Source organism: Alosa pseudoharengus, unplaced genomic scaffold (genome assembly GCF_046254945.1).
Source record: "Alosa pseudoharengus isolate Yale_2024_CS ecotype anadromous, Long Island Sound unplaced genomic scaffold, YU_APseudo_1.1 YU_APseudo_1.1_scf_6, whole genome shotgun sequence".
Classification (NCBI taxonomy): domain Eukaryota; kingdom Metazoa; phylum Chordata; class Actinopteri; order Clupeiformes; family Clupeidae; genus Alosa; species Alosa pseudoharengus.
In genome coordinates this window covers 19,640,430-19,658,366 of record NW_027468848.1, presented here as the reverse complement: position 1 = coordinate 19,658,366, position 17,937 = coordinate 19,640,430, and the positions used below count along the sequence as shown (strand labels likewise).

At 43.4% G+C, this 17,937-nt stretch overlaps 2 protein-coding genes across 2 annotated transcripts in view; both read right to left on the bottom strand.

Annotated features, from left to right (window-relative positions):
- LOC143106091 (uncharacterized) overlaps positions 1–10,651 on the bottom strand; it is a 33,090-nt gene extending 22,439 nt beyond the window's left edge. The window contains exon 1 of the mRNA XM_076270269.1: positions 10,385–10,651. Coding sequence (XP_076126384.1) covers positions 10,385–10,476 — 92 coding nt within the window. The 5' untranslated portion in view covers positions 10,477–10,651. The remainder of the gene's footprint in view (positions 1–10,384) is intronic.
- A 3,414-nt stretch (positions 10,652–14,065) lies between these two features.
- LOC143106323 (hydroxycarboxylic acid receptor 2-like) lies at positions 14,066–17,193 on the bottom strand. The gene is made up of 2 exons (XM_076270590.1): positions 16,636–17,193; positions 14,066–15,269 (listed from the first exon to the last, which is right to left on the bottom strand). Exons 1-2 carry the CDS (start codon positions 17,017–17,019, stop codon positions 14,586–14,588), a joined length of 1,068 nt encoding a protein of 355 aa, XP_076126705.1. The 5' UTR covers positions 17,020–17,193; the 3' UTR covers positions 14,066–14,585.
- Between the last annotated feature and the right edge of the window lie 744 nt (positions 17,194–17,937).

Sequence of the window (17,937 nt, the reverse complement as noted above, 5' to 3'; positions counted from 1 at the left end):
GAGGGACACATGCGTTTCCACTCCAGCTACCTCAGCAGAGAGAAAAGAAAGAGAGAGAGAGAGAGAAAGAGAGAGAGAGAGGGAGAAAGAGGCCGGTAAGAGCTCGTAAACTCATTGCCATCTGGCACAGGCTCTGTGTCCCACTGACTGCTGCCACGCGCCAAACTCTGATTCATCTGCGCGTAAACAGCGCTGGCAGACCCACAGCGACCGGGGTTCTGACTCACGAAACCAGGCCCTGGTGGCCTGGCTCCACGGCGGGCCAGACGCATAAAGCCCCAGAACCCAGAACCCAGACCTCAGAACAGGGGAGGTTCTGAGCGCGACACTCTGACGGCGGCCACCTTACCGGCACCAAGTCAGAGCTAGTGCTCACCGCAACTTTACAGAGCACGTCATTAAGCACAGGTCTCACGCAATTATCTTTTCCATTTGTCGCCCGGTTGGGTTTGTACTATGTGTGTTCATTCAGAGCAATCAGTGGCCTTTGGTCTCTCAGGACATTTGATGTGAGATGTGAGAGCGTGGTTTGAATGTGTGTGTGTGTGTGTGTGTGTGTGTGTGTGTGTGTGTGTGTGTGTGTATGTGTGTGTGTGTGTGTGTGTGTGTGTGTGTGTGTGTGTGTATGTGTGTGTGTGTATGTATGGCGGGGGGCAAAGCTCTCCCTTGGGTGGCTATCATGGCCAAATGGCAGCTATTTCTGGAGTGAACCAGAGAGAGAGAGAGAGAGGAAGGAGACTGTGTAGTGCAGACTGTGTACAAAAGAGGAGTGCAGAGAAACACAGGAATTGATGAGAATGAGAGTATTTTTAAAAAAGCATTGTGCTGCTGACTGAGGAGGAGGAGGGGAGAGAACAATGAAATATCCAGGGAGACGAATGAAATGTCAGGACTACAGAGTGCCATTAGGACTAGGAACTACAAGAAAGAAAGAAAGAAAGAAAGAAAGAAAGAAAGAAAGAACATGAACATAGCAAGTATCATTTGAAAGGCAGAGGTAGAAACATGAAATGGACACTAAAAGCTGACAGGAAGTTGTAGAACTAGAACTTGGCAGAAGCAGGAGAAGAGGAGGCTGGACCGTGGAAGGAAGGAATGGAACTTACTGCTCTCAGCAAAAACTCACTGCAGTCCAACAAATAAATAAATAAATAAATCCATAAATGTCTCTGCCAAAATAGGGAGAGGGGCATAACTCTCTAAACAGATCCAGACAAGAGGATGGAGGGAAAACAACAGGAGCGGGCGACAGGCTGGAGAGAGGAAAGCAGAGGAGCAGAGGAGAGAAGAGGAGAAGAGAGAGGAGGAGAGGAGGGGAGAAGAGGAGAAGAGAGAAGGAGAGGAGAGGAGAATAGTGGACAAGAGAGGAGAAGAGAGAACGAGAGGAGGGGTGGAGATGAGAGGAGGGGAGGAGAGGAGAACAGAGCAGAGGGGAGGAGAGGAAAGGAGAGGGGAGAGGGGGGGAAGGGAGGAGAGGAGAGCAGAGAGGAGAGGAGAAGAGAGGAGAAGAGAGGAGAGGGGAGGGGATGGCCATGGATGCATAGGGAATACCTCAAATGAGCCATTCTCTAAAGATGAGATCACTTCCTTTGCACAGTGACCCAGAATAGCAGAGCTAGTGTGTAGGCAAGAGAAGGGGAGAGTGAAAGAGCTTTAAGCATTTCTTTTGATCCACTTAACAGGGTTTGCTGGGTTGTACGTGGGGAGAAGAAGTGTAGGAATGCTGTACAAAACGACCCCAGTCTGTGCCAGCAAATAACACACACACACACACACACACACGCATGCACACGCACACTTCCCGGAAATGCTGATTCACCACGGACCAGATGGGGATTAACACTCAAAAACAGCATCAGAGTACAATACCAGGGCAGAAGGAAATGTCTGCTCCGTCCAGTCCAGTCCAGCTAACCCACTGCCTCATTCCAATGAGCTCTGCTTTCTGAACACAATACAAAAGCTAATACATTTGGCTCCATTCGCTAGAACAGAAATAGTTAAGGAGGGTTACGTGCAGGACCAAGGACTGGGGCTGTGAGTGAGTGTGTCTGCAAGTGGCTCAGTGAAAGCTCTCTGAAACCTGAAATGGCCCCACCTATGAACAGGGAAGGTGATTATTCACCCACAGAAACAATGGGCATTAACCTGCAAGGGTGGTAAGACAATGCTTTCTGCCTTAAACAGAAACCTTGTCTTAAGTATCACACAGCCACATACAAAGTACACAGGAAGTCATGAGAGCATATCTAATGGATATCCAGGGAGACTTGACTCATGGGGAAAAGGTTCCCTTCCTCCAAGTGCGGTCAGAACATTGCATTGCGTTATTGTGAACCAATGCACCCGTGAACCATGTGTCCCAACAGGCCTTGCTTAACTGTCTACTAGTATAGAAGATATCTGCACACATCTATAAATAACATAAACGTACACGCTTCAGATCATTAACAACGATCACTACTAAGAACAATGTGGCATTACTAAGTGATTTTTCATGAACTTGAAACATACTATTTGTTTGTGATAACAACCGCCATATTGTCAGACTAATTATAGTCATTAGAAATCCTTCACAAGCCTGTTAACTAAAATGTCTGTTTGCACCAACAATTTAACATCTTTCCCACATCCTTTAATTTTCTGTGACATGCAGAGACATGTTGCAGACGTGCGGGAGCGCGAGAGTGGTGCTCAGCGTTCAGCTGCTGTTGCGTTTAATGCCCATGCAAATCTAAACATTCAAACATGCACCCTGACAAGGGGACACATAGAACACCAGTGAAGCACAGTGAGAGAGAGAGAGAGAGAGAGAAAGAAAGAGAGAGAAAGAGAGAGAGAGAGAGTGAGAAAGAGAGAGAGAGAAAGAAAGAGAGAGATTAGGAGAGAGAGAGAGAGAAAGAAAGAGAGAAAGAGAGAGAGAGAGTGAGTTACAGACATGTGTCTTTAGTAACTGCTGTAGTTCCCCTGGCTGAGTGCTGCACAGATGACGACATGCAGGCCGCTTTCCAGCAGGCATTCTTTGATGTCACGGTGCATCATTCAACAGAGGGTGTTGGACGACAAGCGCTGAAGCACGGAACAGATGCAGCCGAGAAGGACAAACACCAATTAAACGATTTAGGAGAGATGTTTGGACCGCTTGACTCCCTTGACGTCATACAGCGAAAAACACTCTGTCCACTCCACCTGAAAAGAGGGGTGCAGTTCTTCATAGATCAACTCAAGGTGAACTTATTCACACTGTATGTTGAAATACATTGCATCATCGAATCTTACGTCAGTTTCCCACAGATCAGTTCACAACATGCAAAAGCCTGAGCTAGACTATCACTTGCAGTATACTGTTCCTTAAACTTTGAACATGTTAACATTTCACGATTTTATCAGTTCGATGTCCAAATAATGACTGAGGGGAATCAGTGCTTAGCATTGGTGCTAGACTGGTGTCCAGAGAGGTCACAAGTTTGGCGGTCTATGGTCACTCGATTTCTATGGAACCAAAACGAATCACCTCATAGTCATTCAAATCAAATGTTTTCTCTGAGCCTAGGCTCATGTTTCTGTTTCTCATCCCTTCCCCCTAGGTGAATGACCGTTGAGATGTCAGGCGTTCTGATCAGACCCTTTCCGCCAAAGGAAACGACCCTTCCGCCTTCCTCACAATGGGGAGGCTGACGGATATCGTCTGGCAGCATTGTAAAGCCAGAGTTCAAACGCATTGGGAAGGGCTACCAGTTTCCGGAGGAATGCGCACATAAACAGCAAACACACACACACACACACGCACACACACACACACACACACAACCACAGGAGGTTCCTCTCTTGTTAAGACATCCTGGCAGTTGTCAAAAGGGATAATACCTTTCTTTTGGTCTTGGGTCTTGACACCTGAATGTGTCTGTTTTGTGTGTGTGTGTCCATGTATCTGTTTGACTGTGTGTGTGTGTGTGTGTCGGTGTGTCATTGGGGATTAATTAAGACACTATTTAACTTGCAGGGACAAGATCAGTTTCGGTTGCCAACACAACATGTCAAATTCAGGTATGCACTTGATCAAAGTGGTAATTTCCAACTTGCCCTCTAACCCATGCAACTGAATTAATTCATCCTGTCAATCATTTATCATAAAAAGTCAGACAGCATACCAACAATGTGCCCATTCAAGACAAACAAACAAACACAATAAGCTATTTTAGCCCAGCGATACATAGCCTTGCACTACAGTCCTCAAGGCTTGATTGGCAGAGAAACAGGCCATGAGGATGATTTAGCCTTGTTAAAAAAACAGTGCATAATACATTATCTCTGTTCGTGGCCGACTAATCTCCCTGGTTATCTTTCCTGAGACTTGAGCCTGTTTAAGAAAGCATAGTTTCTACTGGCCCCTGACTTGCAGGGACACAGGCTGTTTGTTTGGAAACAGTGGCTGTGGCCCCTTACACAGCATGATGCGTTGTTTCCTCCTTCAGCCTCTGTCCGGCGCAGCCCACTTCAACTTGCATAAATATTTGAGCTTTCCATCGAGCGGATGCTAAGCTTTCATCTGGGAGCGGATGGATGCCAGGCAGAGCTACACAAATGGATCACTGAAGACTGGAGATACAGTGTGTCTGTTGTGTTGAAGTGTCTCTGTGGCATTTACTCTCCAAAGTGATTTCATCCAGAGGTTGCAAAGCTTCACTGCATGCGTGTGTGTGTATGGGTATGTGTGTGTGTGATGGAGGAGGGGTGATGACAGTTTGGGTTTTGACTTTGATGTGTGTTTGGAGCAGATAGATAGAGAGAGAGAGAGAGAGAGAGAGAGAGTAGAGAGAGAGAGAGATAGAGAGAGACAGAGAGAAGAGGAATGATAAAAGACAGAGGGCCTGGAATGGTCAGGCTACAGTGCTGAGTCAGTGTATAGACAAGCTGCTGAGTCAGGTCAAGGAGTCTGGATAAACATGTCAGTCTGTCTGTTGACACGGCCTTAGAGAACAGCAATGCCCACACATGTGTGGGGTTTGTGTGTGAGGCACCAAAAATTATGTATGGGTAAACAACACTTCTCCTCATCCCTCCCTCTCTCTCTCTCTCTCTCTCTCTCACTCTTTCTCTCAGTCCTATCTCACTCTATCTCACACATATTTAAGATATCAAAGTGAAGGCCAGAGAATAGACATAACTATATGTAATCTGCACTGAAACACTGTTCGCACTATAAACATCATTTAGGCAGGCCAAGGGTGCTTGTTATGAGATCAGGACCTTTCAGATGTTTACAAAAGGTGTAATTACGGGCACAACACTCTCAAAACTCCCACGCATCCCGTGCCACTCAAACTGCACAGGTAGGAACAACAGGAACCACATTTTCCCACTCATGGGTCATGGAAAAAGCTCAACCCAGCTGATCTTTGAGGCCTGTAAAACATCACATCTCTGTCAAAAAGTTCTAGACATTACACAGACAATGCCTCTTCAGCTACATCGCACCTCAGGCAACAATCAGCAGCCATCTGTACTGGTAAAACACTGCATCATCGGAGGTGGGCTCTCTCCAAGGAACAGCAAATTAGCTCATTAGCGAATGCATGCCATCTCCCATAAGGAAACATACCATCTGTGGGCGAGCAGCAGCACAACACTCATCACAGCCGTTCCCTGAGAGGGAGTCTCGGTGTCAGGGTAATTGGCGAAAGTCGAGCCTCTCGTAGCTCCCCTTAACCATGCGTGAATGAGCGAGTGAGTGAGCCAGAGGCTCTCTTGGAGAGCAAACGAGCGCACATCAAACACCTGGCCCTGTGCTGAAACCCAAGCCGCCTGGTGTCAGGGACGCAGGTGGGATACCTCTCGTCCCGTGGCACTTAAAGACAAGTTCACTCAAAGCAGCGGCATCACCCCTTGATCGGCGGTGGCAGTCAAGGTTGCCTCTTTAGATGTGAGGCAGCGGAGCGAAAAATGCCACGTTCCTGGTCATGGGTATTATCGTTTGACTCCCCATATCATTCAGGGAACATAAGAAGACTTTCAGGTCTTTTTTTTTCTAGAACATTCTTTAGGGCATGAGAAGCTCCCAATGCTTTTAAAGATTATGACAGATTTCTGCACAGACTTTGGACTTGTGAAACATTCACCCCAATGAACAATATCACATATCTATAAAGAAAACAAAGCCATTATAACAAGAGGCAATTATGCTGTGTGCCTACAGCAAAGAACCACTTAATGGAAAAACAAATGTTGCACAATAAATAGTGCAATAGTGTTATCTTGGTATCTATCACACGATTATCTCGTAAATGTTCTGGATTACATCATATTAACTGTGAATATGCAAAGCACTTCAACAAATTAGGAGAATGGTGGAACCACAGCAGTCCATATTTCCCACCTGTGTAAACATGAGTCATGTTCAGTCTTTAAACAGTGCGTCAGCAGCTATCGTGCGCCAGATTGACCTGATTTGCCACCTGCCTCCACTGACCACATGACCTGAGGATTTAGCTACCTATTTCAGGGGCAAGCAGTTCAAAACACACCATAAAACAGGTTTACACATACCTCACCATGTCTATTTATCCTACAATTCCCTGTTCTGGTGAAGACATATTTCAGTAAAGCAATTCTACTTGTCATTTTTGTGATCTCTTATCCTTGACTTGCAGTCTACATCACTATAAAGGTCCACGACACTTTGAATAACTGAATATTGTAGTTAAGTTCTAGCAACTGGGGCAGCCGTGGCCTACTGGTTAGCGCTTCAGACTTGTAACCGGAGGGTTGCCGGTTCAAACCCCGACCGGTAGGAAGTGGCTGAAGTGCCCTTGAGCAAGGCACCTAACCCCTCACTGCTCTCCGCACGCCGCTGTTGTAGCAGGTAGCTCACTGCGCCGGGATTAGTCTGTGCTTCACCTCACTGTGTGTTCACTCATGGGATCAAAAGAGTATATATACTTACTTTCTTACTTAACTATCAATGCATGAGCACCAGGACACATAATAAAAGCAAACAATTTCTTTACTAAACTAGAGTTAACAATGTCCCCCATATAGACATCACCTACACAATACCATTCCAAACTAACCAAGCGAGTAACTAGGAACACCTGTCATCTATTTGCTACATTCCCAATGGCATACACAGAGAAGATGGATGACCACAGGCCATACAAAGTTAGGTTGGTATGAGAAAACACATTGTGAAAAGGGGAATGCAATCATCCCCCTTTTAAACTAGGACAATGCTCAAGCTGCATAAAGACAGTGGAAAGACTTCCAGCTGCCCATTCCCTCATCAGGATTTCATTTTTGTGTAAAGTCTGCTGAGTGATTTGATTCAATGTGTTTACGTTGAACTAGGGCTAACTATTCACCCAAGGCAGTGGATTTCATTGATAGGCAATGGGAAAATCATGAATTAAAAGGCATTGGATATATAAAGATTGGTTCAAGAGACGCAGCTTCAGCCAAGATTGGCCTCAAAACCTCCACACCAGTGCACAAGCCCCTACTTTTCCATTCGCTGTGTGTGCTTTTGTAAACACACGTCTTTGGCCCTAAACACCATCACATTCATTATGTGATTCCATAACTAAGATAAGAGGGAAAATCTCTCAGTGAATTCCTTTGCTGTCAGGTCATGGGGAGTTGCCCCTAGTGCTTCCAATTATGCCGTGGGAACCAATGATGGCACTTCGTTTAAAACAAGCCTGATCTAACCAACCACTTGCATGCTAACCAGTACAAAACCACCTAGGTTGCACGTCTGTCGGGGCAAGTGTCGACAGTTCCTTTGTCTCTTGCGCAGCTCCTCAGTCTGTCACAGAGCACAATAATCTGTTCCAATCGGCATTTGTGGATTGCCAGCTGAGTCAGGCCCAACATAATGTCAGCTCCACACCCAATGACAGCAAATAAGAGAAATGCGAGTATCTCTGGGGAAAACGGGTGTGTTTGCAGTTTCCACTGTTTGAACAAGCCCCTCTGATCCAAGTGCTCTAGAGCATATCGCACAAGGGGAAAAAAGACCTGTGTAACACAGAACCAGTCTTTATTTTCTGAAATACTGCCGTAAATGTGTGGCTAACTCAAAGTATCCGGATTGATTTTATTGACTATAGCTCGGCTCAAAGGACAGAGTCTAATGCAGCTTCTCCAGATGCTAAATTTAGCCATGCTAAATTTTTTACAAGAGGAAAATCTGTGACTGAACTGAGAAAGATTGTGTGTGAGAATGAGTGTGTGCTCCCTGAGATGGGGGGGGGGGGGGGGGTAGAGAAAGAGATAGAGCAGTGGTTCTCAAACTGTGGTACGGGTACCACTGGTGGTACGCGGACCCCTTCTAGTGGTACTCCAGGAGTCTCCAAGATTTTTTTATAAAGATCACATAATAACTTCAAATTATATAAAACTAGTGACTAGTGAAGCTTCCATGGCACCTGCAAGCAACAAACAATGCAAATTATTATGTTCAATATACAAAATGTGAAATTGGCTTAACTATTACATTTTAATGGCAGTCATAATGGTGGTACTTGGAGAGCCAATTGTTTTCTGAGGTGGTACTTATTGTGAAAAGTTTAGGAACCACTGAGATAGAGAGAGAGAGAGAGAGAGAGAGAGGTGAAATAGTCTGGTCTCTTCTGAGGTCTGTCAACATCAGGGCCTTTTCCCATTGAGTTGCCCCCCCTCGCTGCAAGGTCCTTAGATAATAGACGTAGGGGCCTCAAGGGCAGTGGGGTCACACACACATTCAAACAGTTTCTCTCATTCATGCACATGCACATGCACATGCACACAGACACAGACGCACACATACACACTCACACACACAACGTGGTGGGGCTGTCTGGAAAACGTTATGATGTCATTGTGACTTCTCAACTTGGTGTCGTGGCAACAGCCCTCCTCAGACTGAGAGGGGTTTTAAATTCCTTGAAGGAACTATCATCACAATAAACACCTTTATAATGCTTGAGTATACCTATAAGAGGGGCCATACCAGCCATAACTCACTCTGTCATATATATTCATTCTCCTTTCACATACATATTTTTACTCTCAGACATATATTCTGTGAGAGGGCCAAAATTAAACATGTTTTCTTGCACAGGCCTTCATATACCTACATCACTTGCACAACCACTACTATTTTCCAAAGCTCAACTTTACTCCTCATCTTCATGATGACTTGTAGCCCCCACCCCCCCCCCACCCAACGACTGTTCTCTCTCGTAGCCCTTTCACTCCTCTCATGTTGCCTGAATGGCAGCTGTAAAAGTGTTTCCATGGTGTTTATGCGCAACACGAAACAGACCGCAGCCTCGGAGCTGGTTGTGCTCAGCGCACTGCCGTGGCGGTGAGCGGTGGTGGATCCCCGACCTGTCTGTGGACATTATGGAAACTGCCACTTGAGATGCAACAGAGGGAGAGGCGAGCTGCAGGGGAGTGCGACGTCACCATGGCTACTGAGAAGCCCGGCACCAACACACACACACACACACATACAGGACAATACACATTGTTTCCCTTTGGAGGTTCAGAGGAGCAATGGCCAAGAGGACTGTGTGTTTGTGTGTGTGTGTGTGTGTAAAACAGACAGCGTAGAAGGCTGTGATGTGATGGCTTGCCCAATGTGTAGTTAGCACTGAGAAGTCATCTCTGTGGAAACCTGACTTCCACACCCCATCACACCCTGTAATGCTAGAAGTGGACAGAGCATTAGCCATTCATGAGGATGAGAGACTTCAATCTGTCATGTTCATGCAATTTTCAGCAAGGCTCTTCACATATCATCACAACTCTGTGAGCACAAACCACTACCTATTTTCTTTCTTGAGCATTCAGGACAACCCTGACTGATGAAGCAAGAAGTTCCTGTTTAGTAAAGCTGTGAAGCAAAAGAAACTGTATGGTCAATAATGTTTCAGTGGTATAGTGTGCCAGTAAAACTAGAACTAAGACCATGGCTCACCTTAAAATTCGAAATAATTCAGTTAAGGAATTGGCAATTTACAGTTCAAACTACCGACTGACTTTGCACAGCAGAAATACCTGTGAAGTATTTATTTGGCAGGTAGCCTACCTGAAACAGTTCAGGTGTCCTAAGACCATTAATATAGCCTATGCATTAGGTAATGTATGTAAAGCAACGATACGCACTATTCGACTGTCCATCTCAGTGTAGTGAATTTCTTTATCCCCTGAGTTACTTGCAAGACGGCCAACGATTTACATAACTCAACGGAATCATGCCAGTAATGTTTAAATCAATGTTAATAAGACAGCAAAGAACTCAAGACGAACACTCCGTGAAATGCGTCTTCAGCCTGGCATTGTCTGTAGTTCTTTTCATGTTTACATTGGTTTCACAATGTTTTCAATTAATTAAATACTTTACCAGTTGGTGGAGGCTCTGGGATTCAGAATGTCCTCCTTTGCAGTCAGCAAGGAGAGGTTGTAGGTATCCAAGTTTACTCCTCTCATTGTCATCAAATCCTCCCTCAACAATGCCAGGCTACCTCAAAAGTTTCAAGTCAGGAGGCAAACCTAAAACCGAGATACCCAATCCGAGAAAATAATAGCTGTGGTCTGCAAACAGAGTAGCTTACTCTTAGTAACTACTGCTAGGGACGGCTCTCGTTCTGGTGGGCAGACACCACATAGCGTTTTCTTCTGCACCAGAATTTAACGGTGAGAGGGGAAAACTTGGGAAATGCAATCTTTCGCCAAAAGCCCCACCTCCCGTCGAGGGAAAAAGTCGCAGTTACGAAAATCCAAATCGCGCTTACACTAAAACTCACAGTATACACCTCACGGGATTATGTTTCGACAGCTATGCATTTCGTTAATACATAAATTGAGAATAAAAACAACGATAAGAAAGATATAGAACGATGTAGCCTAATACATTTTGTGCATTCCTTGTGAGGTACATATTCCTATCAACTGTTCAAAAACTGGCGTAATCATTATTCACCATAACCTGCAGTACTCTTCTTTTGATGATTGAACCTGGGAAAGTTGGGGTTGTTTAAGGGATATTAAAAACTACCGATAGGGCCTACATTTTTAGCTAAAGAGAAGTTGAAGTCACCCATTGACACACCATTGAGTTGTCAATCACCTATTGTGGAGTGGGTCTGTGAGCAGACTACTCTCATGGCAGTCCCAGAGAATTCATTTACAGTGGAGTTGGCCCAGGGAGACCCTGATGGAATCAACATGGGCAATTTCATGGGAACTGGTTTTGGGGTAACAGACTCTTTTCTATAGGAGCAAGAGAGGAGTTCTGTTCCCACATCCAGAGATGGTCATCAGAGCCTGACACTATAGGGTGGAGGGGGTGCTTTGTGATCATGTTCTACGGGGAACTCCATAGAAGAATTGATATCAATGCCCTTTGGCATCAATATTCAACCACTTCTGACGCTATTCAATATCCAGTTATTGTCAATATTATAACTCGGCATCCAGTATGTATTTAAAGCCATTATTTTGAGGTGAAATATCTGCGTTGTATTGCTTTTATATACTCTTTTGTTCTCATGAAGAGACAGTCTTACAATCTCTGAACAGTGTCTGCCCTTATTCTTAGTCCTTTTGAAATGATGTTCAAGCTTGCCGCTGCATTTTTCTGCTACCAAAAAGTTGAACGTGTCTTTCCACCTTGCACTCTGACCTTGAGCACTGAAAAAAAACACCAGTTTAATTTCAAATACTGATACATTATATTATGTACATAATTCATATGGTCATATTGGATATCATGACAATGACTTTCGCACCCTTGTGTGTCGGTCTGTGTGTGAACCCCAGAGGTGAAAAACCTAGTGAGGTTAGGCCCTAGAGAAGGATGTTGCAAAAACTCCTTAACATTATGGACAACACCTCACATCCACTAAACAAACTACTGGTCAAACAACAGAGTGTTTTCAGCTGGAGGTTGCTCCAACTTCGCTGTAACAAGGACCGTTATAGAAAATAATTCCTGCCCACTGCCATAGCTATTTACAACAACTCCCCTTTCTGCCGTGAGAGAAAAATCTTATGCTGAGAGTCAATGCCGTTTACAACCTCTTTAACAGAGACTATATCCAATAGTATTTATTTTTTAACTTGTATGTATATGTGTAATATATGTTTATATTATTAATTGCTGCTGTAACACTATAATTTCCCTCTGGGGATGAATAAAGTAATCTATCTATCTATCTATCTATCTAGAGCATCCCTGAACCTCCGAGACTGGAATGGTTCTAGAGGTGCTCTCTTGCTATCTCTCTGCTGAATGAGATTACTATTTGGACTTAAAGTGTTGGACAATTTTACAAGATGACATTGAATCTGTTTTTGTGCCTAATTTATCTGACTTTGGTAATTTTCTGTGGGTTCTGGATTCTGTGGGTTTCTTTATGACATTACTAAACAAACTGATATGTTTTGAATGTTGATGTGGGTCACATATGCATGGTACACAAATTCCCCTGTGCGTTAATCTGCTGATTTTCCTTATCTGATGAGCTTGTTTCTCTCTCAGGTCAGGCCTGCACTCAAATACCAACATGGTGTTCTCAAACACTTGACCTTAGCTTCTAGAGACCCTCGAGAAGCATACCACTGTCATTTGAAACTCTATGTCATGTACATGTCTATGTCTTTGTTTGTGTACACTGATTTAGGAGGCTGGGGAATAGCAGTGCAGTAATCCACTCCCAAAGTTCATGCATTCAGAGCTGTCATTAAGGGTTGGCATGGGTTGGGGTTACTCTGTGGGTCAAAGGTGACCTAGACATTATTCTTTTACTTTTATATGTTTTTTGTTTCTGTTACATATTCTCCCACTCTCTTTTAATATGCTTAATGCACCCACATACTCATAATGTCACTGTCAACACAATATGTTATCAAACTGGTACAACAAAAAAATGACAAATTAGTTGTACTGTAGTTACTGATCTGTCCACTAGATGGTGATCATCACCACCTACAGCAGGGTACAACAATATTTTTCTTGAGGTCCATACTAACTTCCATAAAGCAAGCTGTGGGTCACACATTTGACAATAGATTTAAAAAGACAAAATGCATTGTGCTATGCTATATCATTATAGTAGGCCTATACCTAGCCTATTGCAAACTCATTCGAAAGCCTGAACGTTTTTACCAGCTTTATGCCATAGATTGTAATAAATGTACCTTCATATAGCAATCAACCTAAAATGTAGCACCAACTTTTACCCTGCATCTTGTCATTTGTCTTATTTATGTAGCCTTCCCAGACCCCATGAATGCACAATTAGTAGGCAAAGCCCTACTATAAAAAATCAGTGACATCATCAAATCTCACCAGTCAACATGCTCACCACCCAATGAGCAGAGGGACAATGGAAAATAATGATAATATGGGGGGGGAGGGGGGGGGGCAGCCGTGGCCTACTGGTTAGCGCTTCGGACTTGTGACCGGAGGGTTGCTGGTTCGAACCCCGACCAGCAGGCACAGCTGAAGTGCCCTTGAGCAAGGCACCACTGTGTGCCACTGTGTGCTGAGTGTGTTTCACTAATTCACGGATTGGGATAAATGCAGAGACCAAATTTCCCTCACGGGATTAAAAGAGTATATATACTTATACTACTTTATAATAATTCAAATAAAATAAAATAAAATAAATAAAATATTTAAATAAATTTAAATAAAAAGCCTTCGACGGACTTCAATTCATTTGGACTGTAGCCTCACATTTCGGTCAAAAAAGCTACTTACTGCTGGTATGGAGCTTTTCTGTTTGACTCACTCTATCTCCATCTTAGCTAATCTTTCCTTGTTTGACCATGGACACTACAATCAGAACGGTCTATCGTTGAGTTTCCAAAGATTTCAAATACTTCATAATGTATTTTGTGAAGACAATCTCTGAAATGATTCACAGCATTTTTCTAGAATAATTCCACCAAGCACTGGTGATACTAACATCATGAAGCTTCATCTGTATGAGAAATACGGTAATCAGACACCGTGAACTTAAAGGAATGTTTTGTATCAGTAACAGTGGTCAGTAAGTATATTTACAGGCAGTCCCTCCAGAATCTTGCGAGAGTTTATTACAGTTTAATGGGATTACTTTGAAAGTGTACAGAGAGGTTATAATAAGGACTGTTTATGAAGTCAGTGCATTACCTAAGCTTGTCATCTGGCATGTTTAACTTCTTCTAGCGCTGAGCAGATATGACTGAACGTGATGTACTGTATATTTACAATACAAACATGCATCATGTTCAGCCAGATTTGTGCAACACTTTCAAAGTTTACAATACTTCAATTTGTTTATAGGGACCCTCTCCACGTTACCACCTCTTTTTACAGGCCTAGTACTATTTTTATGTGTCGCCATGCCCACTACTACAAGCTATCAGCAATTTCGTTGCTAATGCAAACAATGGTCTAGTTCAAAACTCCTTCTCCTTCCTCATAAAAATCATGGCGCAATTCAAACGAGACCAACATTTTTTTAAATCTCTGTCCATTGACACCCTTTTTCTTAAGTAAGTCTCAAGGACCATAAGCTGGAGGCCGGGACTTAGACACTCTATACAGGAGCAGTTTATGATATGGCCTCACTCCCGCTGTCAGCACTCATGGACTTCAGCTCTTGCTGGGTGGTGGATTGAGTTCTTGCTGAGGACACTGTGCTCTCCTCTGTGTCCTGTCCGCAGCGCAGGGCACGGGGCAGAGCACCCAACAGCGCCCTCCTAAACATGGTGCTGGAGAAGACGTAGATGATGGGGTCCAGGGCAGAGTTCAGGAAGTTCAACCCAAAAGACGCAATGGTGAGCTGGGTGAAGGTGTAGAAGGCGTTACAGTCCCATGGGCGATACGAGCGGATGACCCACACCCCGATGGTCGTCACTGTGGTGGGCAGGAAGCAAACCATGTACACCGTGACGATAACGACACACACTCTCATCGCCTTGCGCACCTTGGCCTGTTTTCCCATCTGTCGCTTCTTCAAGAAGCTGGAGATCTGGATGGAACAGAAGAGCAGCATGGCCAGTGGGAGGATGAACTCCAGGACTGTCAGGATACGGTATGTACCCACTAGGATGGTGGAACCGTCCTCCTTGTATGAAGCGAAGAAGAAGCACTGGGTGTTGTTGCGGATGTTCTTGATATGGTTGAATGCCAGCATGGGAACCCAAGTGCTGATCACCAGGAGCCAGACAAACAGCAAAACAAATGCAGCCTGCTGCTTGGTAATGCGGTTAAAGTAGTGGTGAGGATGGACCACCTGGAGCAAGAGGACTGTGATGAGAAAATGTTTGATAAAGTCACAGTCCTGTCCTCTTCTTAAATCAGATTATGTTTCAGAATTAGTAAAAAATAAATTAGCATGATCTACTGATTGTGGTCTGGGCCCTTAAAGCGATGGTTTGGAGTAATTTCATCCTAGGGTCCTTTGCACAATGACCCCGAGCCAAACACCCTCCCAGAACCTGTTTTCCCTTGGTCGACCCTGGTCGAGTAGCGCTGTCAGAAACGAATGAGTTTCTGCAGTCGTAATGGTACCAACTTTTATCTCGTAAATTACCCCACTAATAATGCCCCGAATGGTACGAAACTTCTACAGTAGTACAACTATGTTCTTTACTCATAAAACGAGGCATTGAAAAGTTTGTAAATACACCAGGAGTTTATTTAAATAACACTTGCCTGATTATCTGCTACTATACCGCTGCGTCGACGTTTCTTCCGTGATTTGGGAAAAGCCCGTAAAAGTCCAGGCAGGAAGCGATTACATGAACGTTTTTTGGTATATCCAGTTTTTTAATATTTTTTTCCCCAATGTGTACAACTTAGCGTTAACTAATAATTGTTGCAAACTGGACTACGAACAAAATATTAGTGCATTCCTGGATCTACATCCTTATGCATGCTTCCTGCCAGGACTTTTACGGGCTTTTCCCAAATCACGGAAGAAACGTCGATGCAGCGGTATAGTAGCAGATAATCAGCAAGTGTTATTTAAATAAACTCCTGGTGCACTTACAAACTTTCTAATGCCTCGTTATTGGACTAAAGGTCATAGTTGTACTACTGTAGAAGTTTCGTACCATTCAGGGCATTATTAGTGGGGTAATTTACGAGATAAAAGTTGGTTCCATTACGACGTCATTAGTTTCTGACAGCGCTACCCGACCAAGGGAAAAAAGGTTCTGGGAGGGTGTTTGGCTCGGGGTCATGGTGCAAAGGACCCTAGGGTGAAATTACTCCGAACCATCACTTTAAGCTCTATACTGTAAATTCAGTGGAAGACACATGCCCAAGAGGATATCCCATAAGGTGAGACCTTGTATTCTCATTCAGAAAACATTTGTAATCATGCCATTTTTAAAAGTCACACACACACTTGCTTATTGCAACTATTCAAACAATTACAACTATTTAATTTATCATTAGATTTAGCAAACTATTTCGTCTTTCAATTATAATTAACTTAGCTAGCTTCTTGGGTCAAAGTAGGTTACTCCTGGTTGAGAATCACTGCTTCAATATTTCTAGAACACTAATTAGTTGTTTGGTATTATCCTGTATCCTGTGACAAATATGTTGAGAGAATTTTGACAGTGAACATGACATAATGATAGTTTCCTCACCTTAAAGTAGCGGTTAATGGCCACCAAGGTCATCAGTGCAATGCTGGCCGAACGATTGCAAAACATGAGGAAGAGATGGATCCGGCACAAGCCATCTCCAAACATCCAATAGCCCCTAAGAAGGGTGTCAATCCTCAGCGGCAGACTCACTAGAACCAGGAAGTCCGCAATGACCAGGTTGAAGAGGAACAAGTTGTTGGGGTTCCAAGCCTTCAGTTTAAACCAGAAGATCCACAGGGCGAATATGTTTCCCAGCAGTCCCAGTATGACATCAATGGTGAAGACTGGCGGTAGGATCACGCCTTCCAGTTGAATACCGACTGGTGGACAGCCGCCACCACCACCACCAGGAAATGGAGTTGTGAGATTTGGCTCTAAGAGCATTTTTGGAAATGAAAATTACAGTAGTCAGGATTGTTAATAGCAGGCAGGATTGTTAGCACTCCACATAACTCTTAGGAATGAGGAGGTATATATGACCACAGTAAGAGACATTTTGAAATTCAGGACATTTCCCACTTCTCTCTTCCTCTTTTCTGTGGCAAGCAATCATGTAAAACAGTGATTCTTGAGATCTGGGACAAAACATGTCCGCCAGATAAAATAAGGTTTTGGGGTAAAATTATGCATAATATTAATTTGAAAAAAACTACTCATAATATTAATCAGGACCAGGGTAGTACAACAAAGCATAATTTCATGTTGCCTCATAAAACATTTTTATTTTAAATGGTATAGTATGTAATCAGTGCATGGAAAACCCCATGTCGGGAAGCAGGTCTCTTCACTTTAACATACCTTTAAAAGATGTCAAAGTAATGTAAAAAATATTGTAAAATGTATGTCATAATGATTATTATAATGTATTTAGTTAAGTAAATCATTTCATCAGTATCAAAAGTTAAAAATTGAACTTGTGTCCGAGTTTTGGTCAACACCCTCAGACTTTTTTTTATAATGATAAAGATCAGGAATAATTGTGGGTAGCTAAAACTCAGAGGACCCCTTTAGCACTTCTTAGTGCTTCCTCATGCCATGATACCTTTCTAGCTCTGGTAAGTTTTTCATATTTTGTGTATTTAATATCCATCTATTAACACCTGGCATCATGTCACAACCATGTGTCAACACCAACCTGACCAAAATGTACCATTTGTGTAAGATGTTCTGTAATAAAGGCTTAATTGGTTAAGATTATAGAAATCACAGGAAACATATGCTAAAAAAACAGAAGCTCCTGTAAGAAATACATGTGATATAAGAAGAAAATATAGTATTTTGTCAACACTGTCAGATGTCAGT

Bases quoted from the DNA above. Each gene is read 5' to 3' on its own strand.
- LOC143106323 (XM_076270590.1), bottom strand. From the start codon at position 17,019: ATGCTCTTAGAGCCAAATCTCACAACTCCATTTCCTGGTGGTGGTGGT. The intron at 15,270-16,635 runs GTGAGGAAACTA...CTCTTGCTCCAG, and splicing joins CCATTAACCGCTACTTTAAG to GTGGTCCATCCTCACCACTA.